General features: G+C 35.9%; 1 protein-coding gene across 4 annotated transcripts; it reads right to left on the bottom strand.

The window, feature by feature from the left end:
* Positions 1-7329: 7329 nt before the first annotated feature.
* On the bottom strand, positions 7330-10417 carry LOC142636799 (uncharacterized). Of its 4 annotated transcripts, none has more exons than XR_012844396.1 (3): positions 10100-10417; positions 9926-9973; positions 7330-8157 (listed from the first exon to the last, which is right to left on the bottom strand). XR_012844396.1 is itself a non-coding variant. In XM_075811098.1 (3 exons), exon 3 carries the CDS (start codon positions 9035-9037, stop codon positions 8540-8542), a length of 498 nt encoding a protein of 165 aa, XP_075667213.1. In that variant the 5' UTR covers positions 9038-9135; positions 9906-9973; positions 10100-10417; the 3' UTR covers positions 8372-8539. The 4 variants fall into 4 exon arrangements, 3 of the variants coding, with proteins under 3 accessions (XP_075667213.1, XP_075667212.1, XP_075667214.1); XM_075811098.1 differs by lacking the exon at positions 7330-8157 and adding an exon at positions 8372-9135 and having other exon boundaries at positions 9906-9973; XM_075811097.1 differs by lacking the exon at positions 7330-8157 and adding an exon at positions 8372-9135.
* Between the last annotated feature and the right edge of the window lie 914 nt (positions 10418-11331).

Genomic DNA, 11331 nt, shown 5'->3' with positions numbered 1-11331 from the left:
GAATGTTTATGAATGGGTTAAAAGTTAAAATAAATTGTGTTTGGATGTTACAGCTATTAATGAAAATGGATGCTATCATGAATTTGTTGGAATGCCTCTGTGTAGTATTTGATTTCTTTGGTAATGAAACATTAATGTTGTTAATTCCTTAAATTTTTACTTATTATGCATCTAATTCATTTGTTATGAACTTTGATATATGTTCCTATGGTGTTAGGGTTTCCGTTTGTTGTTGTTAAAGTGTTTGGCAAAGATAAGCTTTTAAACTTCAATATGTGGCTTGTATATGTTGTTAGATATTAAAATGAGTTATTTTGCTTTGTGTTTTTCACTTGCATTGTAAGCAATTAATTATTGTCTATAATTAACATTTTCTTTGTGTTCTAAAGTTGTTGAACACAGGAATGGGAAGGAAACGGCCATTGAAGTTTGTTCATGCTGGCGAAGGATCGTCGCATTTGAGACAGACGAGGGAGGAGGAGCTGGAGGCCGGCTGTACTGCTGAGCAGGCAAGAGCCGATGCAAGTGCTGATGGGACACAACCCCCAGGTAGTGGACACGTCTTAAAATGTAACGTTTGATATATATTTATTACTCGACGCATCATTATGCTGTTGTTGGCTGCAGCAATGAGAAGGGATCGTGGATTAACAGTGGTTGAAGTTGGCGAAGGAAATGGACGTTCACGACAGAGCGTGTAGGAGGAGCTGGACGCCGCCTTTGCGGCTGATCAAGCAAGAGGGGATGCAAGTGATGATGATGAGACGCAACCCCCAGGTAGTTTACATGTCTAGGGACAATTTGAACTTTTAGCGTACAAATTTCCTTTAATATTAATCTTAATTATTACCATGGTTCGTTTACATGGTTTTTATTATGTTCTTCAGATAACAACAATAGGCTGTCAATTGCTTCTTTTGAATTTTTGAAAATATGAACTTTGTTAATTCACTTATTGTATTCAGTAATAAGTAAATTAACAAAACGAATGGGAAAAAAAAGATTAACTAATAATATAGTATGAAAATGTTCACATTTAGGAAGAGCATATTCATGTTACTTGAGCACTTGAGCTAGATACAGTAACTTCTGTAATTGTTCACTTACAAATTTCATTCGTAATGGTGGTTTGAATGTGTAGATGATGTAGTTCAAGAAACCCCAGCATCCAATAATTTGCGTAAAAAGCGTGGGAATACGCTGCTTACGCGAATATGGAGTCTTCCACCTAACATGAAAATTGAATGTGAGTTAAATGCACGCGGCCAACCAATTGGGGAGAGCGGAAAAAAATTCAAAAGGTGGTTGGGCACTTTTGCCTCAGCCACGTCTATTGCCCACTTGTGCCAACTGCTTGGACGCGTGTCCCGATTAGCCACAAAGTAGATAGTTGGACGGAAATTGAGGTAGTATCAAATTAAGCTACTTTAAACTGTTATGTATAATCGTGTGTGTGGTAAGTCTCGGATTTTTCAGTAGGGTGGACTATTGTACTATGCTAACTCAATTTTTGCATTGCAGAAACGGTGGATCATTGACCCAGAAATTATCCAACCAGCTGATCAAATGACTTGGGCAATGCACCAGCTGGGAGAATTGAGGAGGAATCGATGGGGCAAGTTGAAAAGGAAATGCTACAAAGATGGTGCGTTGAGAGCAGATGTCATTCAAAGCAGACCAGATTGGGCTGACGAGCAGGAGTTTATTCAGCTAGTTGACTATTGGTTTCATAAAGACACGCGGGTATGAAAATTTTCTTGCTATTTTATCTGTTACTGGTAATATACATAGGATGTGGTATTTGAATTTACCGAGTACAGTTTATGGACACACTGATTTCTTTTAGTTTTTATTTTGTTCGTAGACACTAAGTAGTATGAACAAAAGAAGTCGTGGTAAACAAAAGGAGATCGCAAGATCAGGGCCTATAAGTTTTGCCCAAACTGCAGACGATATGGTAAGAAATGCATTATATAACAACTACCCAGGGTTTTAATATTGTACATGTATGTAGATTGAAAGGTAAAGAATATAAAGAGTTTGTTGAAACTAATTTACAGAAGAATCTTGAGCATTTTGTGTGAATTAATATGGAATTGTTAGCCTTGCTTGCCTCATTAGTAAAATTCCATAATAAAACGTTCGGTTAGAGGACCATGTGAGGTTTCATGTTGATGCAAATGAGAGCACAGTGTTGGGGTAAGGAAGACTTGGCTTCTTTGCTTGTTCATGACCGTAAATACACATTTCTTGTGGTGTTTCCTATTCTTAATTAGTGATTTCATTAGCGATTGGTTGTTCTTTGAATGTGCTTTCCTTTATTACATTCTCTGTGGAAAACTAAATAGGTTGAAAGTGGACAACTGCAATACAATTGGCATGCATATGTGACATTGGTGCATGCATACAACACATAGGAGTGATTAATGCAGCGTGATAATGTGTGACTATATTTAAGGTACAATTGTAGGATGCCTAGTTGGTGGTTTCGATTGATAAACACGGCTATCACAGGATTAATTACCAAACTCATAGTTGCATCTAAACTTAAGCTGATTTAACTTGTGCATGGAAGGTACTATCAAAGTACACCTATTTGTTACACTTTGCACAAGATAGGAGTATTGACACAAGGATACAACTTTGGTGTTTTCAAAATATGTTTGTGAACTATTTGCGTACAAACAAAGTAAGAATAAGTGAACCATATTAAAAGAAAATAGAGTATTGAAAAAATGATTGTCATAGTTGAGTTGGAAGAATGTATGAAAGTGGATGAACCATTAAGGAATATGTATATGGAAGGAGTTGTGTACATTGTCATTTAAGTTTATTTAAAAACTTAGATTTTATACTACAACGGTGTAATTTTGAGTGCAGAATGCATTTTACTTAATATTGAGTCAATGACAAACCATACAACTTGAGTGTATAGTTAATTTCAATGAATATAAACATGTGCGTAATATTTACTCTTTTTCTTTAACCTGTCCACTTTGCTTCTCTATAAACAGTTGTCATAGATGTATATTTACATGTTGGTCAATTTTTTCTATGCAATGACATACAACACCAAAGCTGGCTTCTATGCATAAAGATAGGGACCAAAACCGTTTCATACTAAGCATTCGCATAAAGATAACAAAACTTGTCTTCTTGAACGTAATAATGTAATGATTAGTATTTTAGTATACATTATACTGCATGTTATGAGTGAAATTCCGTTTGCTAAGTTTGGCTGTCAATTGCCGCTTCATATCACCAACATAAATTTTCACTATTGTAATAAGAATGTTGAATATGTAGGCAAAAGAAACTGGGCAGGCAGTGGAGCGTGCCGTGCTTTTTGCGAAAGTATACAGCACCAAAGAAGGGCATCCTGTTACTCCTGATGTGGGGGAGAAGATCGTAAGTCATATATCGTAACTTATTTCTTTTGTATTTTGTGCGTGAATTGTTTAGTTAACAATGACCTATGTTATTTGGTTCTTCTGTGATAACAGAAACAAATTACTAAAATTTTGGCACGTGGGAGCTCACTACAAGGATCACGACGCGAAGGAATCCTATGGTCAAAGGATGATGCTTTTGCCCAAGTGATGGGGGCAGAACACTCTGGACGTGTTCGTGGGGTGGGTTTTGGACCAACTCCATCAGGAAGAAATGGGTCCAACCGTTCATGCTACACACTTCCATCGTCGTCCATCGAAACAGCCCATAGAATGACTGAATTGGAAACTTCGCACCAAACTTTAAGGGACCAACTTGCCCAGGTACAGCAGAGGCATCAGGAGCAAATCGTGGAGTTACATGAGCAGCATAAGGCGGAACTCACCTCAGCAATTGCCCAATCAGAAGCAAGGCATAACGAAAAAATGGCAGAGGTGATGAAAGTAATGGGCGAGATGGTACGTGATTTACGCAGTGATATAACTGCTTCACAGTTGCAATCCCAGGTACTAAAAATGTTGTGTTTAGTTTAATTTAAAGAAAATAGTGGTTTATTGCAATGAATTGTTACCTTAAAAATAACACAATGTGTTTAATGTATTCAGGGTAACACTGCATCAAATTGAAGACTCTTCGTGGATATTTTGTGATTGTACATTGTATTATCTATAGAGTGACAATATTTTGGCTGTTCATAAAGGAGTATGGTAGACATTATTATTATTTTGATATTATACACATGTCAATCATGCCATTCAAAGATGGCCAATATTTTTTGTGCACACACGGCCTTGTAGTTGTATCTTTTGTATATATAGACAACTACATTGATGCTTTAACAACATAGAAGACCAAGAGGATTAAATAGTGAAGCCATGCATTCTCATTGTAAGTTTGAAATTTGAACAATACCATTTCATAATTTGTGGTTTGATTTGTTTTCTATATTGTTATTTTAGTACTTTTTGCTGGTTCAATTTCTGTAATTTTGTTGTATAGGAAAGTTTCCATTATCGCTCGTGTTGATAATGGCAATTCCTACCTTTGCTGACAGGCTTTTGGAGCGCACTAGGACCATTAAGACAGGATATGGTCAGCCTCAGTACCTTCGCAAGTTGCAGGTATGACGTCACTTTTAAAAGATTTGTTTTTGTTGTTGTTTAGAAAGAATTTGACCTTTGGTATTCAAAGGAATTTGTATTGCTTTTCGAGTGGGCTAGTTTAAGAGTGATGAGTGAAGTTTATACTTGTCACATTGTTTAGGAAGAGACATGCATAGGGAATGATATGAAAGTATTATTGCTTTTGAGTGTATGACAACTGAGAAGTTATGAATTTTTACTATTTACTACGAAAAAGTGGGTAAAAAGTTGCAAATCTTGTCTAACTGCTGCCATTATATTTTTGTAGCGCCATTGAAACATAAACTGTATTCTACCTGGAAGGCAACGAGGGTATTCACATGTAGACAAGAGCTTGGAGATGGAAGGAACCCCTAGAAGCATCTATGTAATGTTTGTAGTTGAGGATGGTTGAAAAATCATATGTTGATGCTTATTTATGTAGACAAGAGCCTGTATTCAACTGCATATTCCTTGAAGGTTGATAATTTTCCATAGTCTTTAAAGCTTGATTGAGATTGTGACAGATTTGAGATTGTTATTTTGATGCATGTGTTGGAATTTTACGGGAATAAGAAGTTGGAATTGTGTATGTGACAGGTTGAATTGTGTTGAATTGTGTATGTGACAGGTTTTTTATAGTAGCATTTCTATAATTTATAGCAGCGTTTGTTGCTGCATCTGAATGTGTACAGATTTATAAAAAAAAAAGTCTATAGCCGCGTTTTTAAAACGCGGCTATAGAAAAATTCAAAAAACGCTACAGGGCTTATAGCCGCGTTTTTAAAACGCGGCCATAGTAATGGGCAATGGCCACGTTTTTACAAACGTGGCTAAAGCACATACTGTAGCCACGGTTTCAGAACCGCGGCCATAGCCATGTTCTATGGCCGCGTTTTAAAAAGTCTATGGCCGCGGTTTAAACGCGGCTAATCTTGCTTCAGGGCAAGTTACCAATTGCCCTATAGCCACGTTGTAAACGTGGCTATAGATTGTGGCTATGGCCGCGGTTCTGAAACCGTGGCTACAGAATGTCTTGTAGCCACGTTTCTAAAAGCGTGGCCATTGGTCTGCCTATAGCCACGGCTACAAAAAACGTGGCCATAGGCCTATAGTTACGCATTTTAGGCCACGGTTAAAAACGTGGCCTAAAAAAACGCGGCTATAGACCAAATGGTGCTATAGCCACGTTTTTTGGAGCTATAGCCACGTTTTAAAAATGCGGCTATAGCTCCTTTTTTTTTTTGTAGTGAATAATTACAACCTTTTTCTGCCTCCATACAAAAGAATTTATCAACTAAAAAGAATCTATATATATATAAAGAACCGTAAATAACAGTGTACGTTTCAGCAAATGGTAGTAGCATGAACAACAAATGGGGTACTTATGTCATTTCCCACTTGCACATCTCTTCTCACTTGTTTTCTCTCAGATTTGGGAGGAATTGTTTTTTTTTTTTTTTTTGTGGGCTCTGGGAAATACCCATGCCCTACCAGAATCAACTCCCATTTTCTCTCTACCAAACAACCAAAAATTATCTTTTCTCTTCCAGATTTTCCATTCTCCCAAAAATCACTCAATCCAAATGCACTTTTAAATGATATTACATAGTTCATGGCTTGGAGCCAACTTGGAAATACAAAAGAAGATTTTGAATCTTTCTATGCATTTACACCATAACTATCATTCTATCAATTGTAGAACTTTCCAATAGAGAGTTACAATCCATCCATACAATGGGCTTCTGTCCTCAAAACCATGATCCATGTCTTGTGTTGCAGGTGTCAGTTACAACTTGGGTCAGCAGCAAACTGCATAGTTAAACAATGTGCAAGGATGAGACTAACAGAGACGTCATGGTTCGATTTTTTTTATGAAGATATAGAGAGACATTATCATCTTCTTCAAAGTACATTTCATCAATTGTACTTTTCAGCATAGTTTGTAAAATGCTGCAAAGTAGTTTATTATTATGTGAAAGGTAGCTGAAGGTTTTGGGATTAATCACTCTCGAAAATTCTTGTTTAGGACATAAAATAGTAGTGGCTTTGAGCCATAGTAATCTGGTTCTAAATTTAAAGAGTCGAGATTAATTGCAACCTATGCTGTACAATTTAGTAATTGTAAATAATGCAAATAAGACACAGACAAGCTGTACTAAATCAAATGTAGAACACATTAATTTGTTTCTCAACATAACAGTGATTATGTTTAGTTTTATGAATAAAGAAAAACACACTGACATATTTGTTTTCTACAGATTTATAAATGTTATCTGCATTTATGTCAGTGAAAGTAGTTAAAGAAACTAATATTCAGGAGATCTAATTTGCAGAATGGGAAATCCATAATCTTTTACAAAGTTAAAGAAACTAATATTCAAGAGATCTAATTTGCATAATGGGAAATCCATAATCTTTTGCAAAACAAAACTGAGAGTCAATTGTTAATGCTTAAAAGGAAAGCTACCATAATTTTTATTGACAGAAAGATAAAGAGATGATTCCATAATTTGGCTATTGGGTTTGGTTCCTAGGTAAGCATAGATGCAGAAGGACACTGTCACAGGTAGTGTGGGTTCTGCTGTTTTGATCAATATGCTGGTTAGAACTGGTAAACATGCAGAGATTTGGTCTCCAAGTTACAAGTGTTGGCATGATTGAATAATTCGGCTTGTTTCTTGTTGTAAGTTACAACAAGAAACAAGCCGAATTATTCAATCATGCCAAGAACCAGAACCAAACCCAATATCTGATCAATGGCCTTAATCCCTCCCAAAATCAGCACATATTCCCCACCTTTGGTAGAGGAGATGATGATTGAAGATCTGAATGGTGTTTAATCAGAGTAGAGGGGCCAAGACTGTGACAGCTGAATTCAATCACAATTTGATGGCAGAAATGCAAAATCTAGATTTGGGTGGGGATGGACTCATAATTGGCAATCATGAAAGATTTCAAAACAAAATGATACCAATGCATGACCATGCGAATTCTCTTGGCAATGAAGCTGGTTTTGTTCCCTTAGGAGGCTATGAACTAGGAGCATATGGATACATTTCAGAAGGTTTGCCAATTTATGAGCATGATCGTTCATTATCCAATATGATGACCAACAGGCGGGTGTCCCACTACACCTATCCAACTACAGAAATGATGAGCATTTACATGTGAGAAAGAACACTGGCACTAGTGTCTGAGAAAGACTGGTCATATTTTTCTCTCCATAGACAACGGCAACAACTACAAATGCAAGAAATTGCAGACCATAAACTCAATACCCAAACAGAAGAATTAAGCCTGGAAATTTTTAAATATACATAGAAAATAAATATTTAACTATACCTCAACTTGATATACATAGTGTACCAACATAGTAATAGAGACAGGAAGGAAAGAAAGCGATTTTTGTGTGTGGTAAAAGTAAAACACATTGTAAAATGAGGAAGACGCTGGAGAAATTGTTGTTTCAGAGTTGTCGACAGGAAATAAACTGACAGAGAGAGAGAGACAGACAGACAGACCAAGCACGAGAGAAGAGTAAAGAAGTGAGAGATGAGGGTTCATTAGTGGAGGTTTCCATGACCTATAAAAAAAAAGATACGTATTAGCAAACCAGAGTAACAAGTATAATTCATAGATTTAATAGTAACAATAATAAATAATAACCACACAGACCAAAAAGGAAAAACAATATCCTACTTATGCAAAAAATAAAGTATTGTAGGAATACGTGTTGTGTTGTTTAAACAACGACAACTTGTGTGAACATTTCTTGGTTCTATTCATCTTCAAAGTTCAACCAAGCAAAGAATAATCTGATTAGGAATTCTAAATTTCATCCACATAATTACAGCCCATTTTATTTTGTCTAAGTATTTTTATTTTCCGTAATTAATTAAGAACTATGTTGCAGAAATAGTTCATGCAATAGAAATCTAGAAACCAACTCAAACCCAGAATCTCAACTAGGAGATGGTAACATCATCAAACAAAAGAATATCTATATCACTCATGACCTCCCACACATTGGAGTAACGCCCATCTGGACCTGTCTTCAATTTTTTCAAGGCATTTTCAACTGCAATTTTCCTAGCTTGCTTTCTTGGGGACAATTCTTTTGGTTCATTTTCAGCTTTCAATAATTCAGAGATTGTTCGATATTTAGGCATTTCTTCAAACTCAAACAATTTGTCTATGTACTTATCACTACTTTCATTTGGGTAGGCTTCTGTAGGAATATCGTCATCGTCGTCATCCTCACTACCAGTCCACAACGTCTTCTCCTTATCACTTCCAGACCATATACTTCTTAATTCATCACTGTCATCGGCATCAATTAGGTCAGAATGTTCTCTTGCCTGCTGTCTCACTCTCCGAATTTCTTCTTCAAGACGACTTTTAGGATCTCTTTCATCATCTCTTTCATCTTCACTCCCTGTCCACAGAGAACTATCTTCATCCATCTCTTTCTTCCATGTTTTTCTGAAATCTTCATCACCCAGCTTTCCATTGCCAAAAAGATCATAATGTTTGAGCCCACCTCGAGCATAAGCTCGTGATGCTGCAAAATATTTAATATATTGTGGATGAATTTAGCATACCAGAGGAAGAACAACAGCAGACAATGTGAAAACTAAATCCTTGTTGCAACCGTGATTTAGAACAAGAAAACTACAAGAACCCCTTCATATAAGTTGTAGGTCAAAAAAATATATGGGATCCATCTTATCACGCATCTGTTATTAGTAGAGAAGAATCATAAATTTGGTCTAGTTGTTGATGACAATGACCTAAAGTCCAATGTTAACCAGTGGGGCATTAAGTTCCTAAATTCTTAAGAAATCAAAATCAAACGGCATATTAGCTTCTAATGACATATCTTAACTATTGGTACTTATTTAAAAAGCAAAACAAAACTCTACACTTAAGAGTCTACTTATATTCTATAATGCTAACAAACCAAAACCAGAGAGCTGTAGTGACAGCCAGTCAAACCCCATTACTCCAAGACATATATCTATTTGAAGACCTCCTCAGCAATTTCATCAACCATTATAGTTTTGTTTGCTCTGTAGAACCTCACAAAACCCCCCAAATGGAAGTCTTGAAATGGGTACCTTTCAAATAATCAAACTAATGTTCTTCTATAAGGACTTAGCACAAATATATAGACTACATGTCATAACATCACAAGCTTTCAGCCATGATTTTCACCAACAATCATAAACCTCTTAATGGGTTTTTCACACACAATGAAAATCATTCAAAAACAGTGACAACGGAAAACCCAGAAGCCGTGAAAAATAGAACTTTTAAAAGAGGAATAGTAACCTTGAAATGCCAAGAAAAACCCCAAATTAAAGGGATATCTTGAGGCGCTTCCAGAAAGGATATATAACCTGAAAGAAAGAGCCAAGTTGGGTTTCTTAGGTTTTGTAAACAAAGATTATAAACAGAAATGACAAAGAAACTAAAAGAAAGGAAAGCTAATACGTATTATTTCTATGTAATTATCAGAATGAGACCTTGGAGAAACAGACGGATGCTACGAATGGAAATGGAAAAGACGGGAATAGAGTCTGCGGGCCATCACTCACTTGCAGTTGCAAAGCTCAAGTCAGCCACTAGCCACCACCACCAAGGACAAGCACAACCCACCACCACCCACACAAAATATGATTAAAAAAAGTTAATTGGGTCCGGGCTTGGGTTTGAGAGTGACGGAGTAGAAGAGGTCGGAAATGGAAGAGAAGAGGAGATGAGGAAGAAGAGCGAACTCACCGGCACGTGGATCGGGGCAGGTAGATGTTGCAAAACGGGCGGGTTGGGTCAGTTGGGTTCGCAGGTCGGGTCGGGTTGAGAGCTTATAAAAAAAAATCAATATAACTTGTTTAGTGAGGATGAATAAAATCAGTAACAATTTGTTTAAAATGAAGGAATAAAATTAATTAAACAAATCAAAAAGGCAAATATTCTTTATATTCATAAATTCATGATAGAAAAAGTTTTCAATGTTAATAATTCATTGTCGAAATGCATGTAATTACAAGTTTACATTTTCAAAAAAAGATAGATCTTAAGAAGTACTAAAAAGTATATATTTTAAGTTTATATCACTAATAATATCATTCTCACTTGCAAATTGTATCTCAAGTTGGCCAATTTCATCAACATCTTAATCTACAATATAATTTTTTAATATAACTTAAAGTACCACAAAAGCAAATCAATAAAAAATTAAAATTGTGTAATAGAGACCGAGAAAAGAGTAGAGGTGCAAGAGAGAAAAGAGTAGAGGCGTAAGAGTCAGATTGAAATTGTGAAAGGTTGAAAGCTCTTACCTCTTAGTGGTTTATGCCTTTTAGCTTTTATGGACTACAGCTACTACAAGTTCCTCTCTTTTTTTTTCTTTTTTTTTTAAGAATCAACAACAAGCTCTTAAGTCTAGCCATTTATTGTGTTAGTAAATAGTGAGTAGGTTAGTGTATAAAACTACTAGACTACATTTGATTGAAATTGTGAGTCAAGTGTGTGAGCTTAGAGTTGTGAAGTGTCCAATCAAATTGAATGAGAATTTAAAAAAAATAAATAAATGGGTTGTTTTGTCTTGTCTTGTCTCATGTATGTGAAGTGTAAACATCTATTTATAATCTATTGGTTCTAGTGCTTTGTGCTTTATGCATCTCGCATTAGGACGTAGTTTAAATATTTTTTAGCAAATTTTTTTAACAAGTTGGGTCATGGGTTATTTGGGTCG

Source organism: Castanea sativa, chromosome 5 (genome assembly GCF_040712315.1).
Source record: "Castanea sativa cultivar Marrone di Chiusa Pesio chromosome 5, ASM4071231v1".
NCBI lineage: Eukaryota > Viridiplantae > Streptophyta > Magnoliopsida > Fagales > Fagaceae > Castanea > Castanea sativa.
This window is presented reverse-complemented; position numbering and strand designations above follow the sequence as displayed.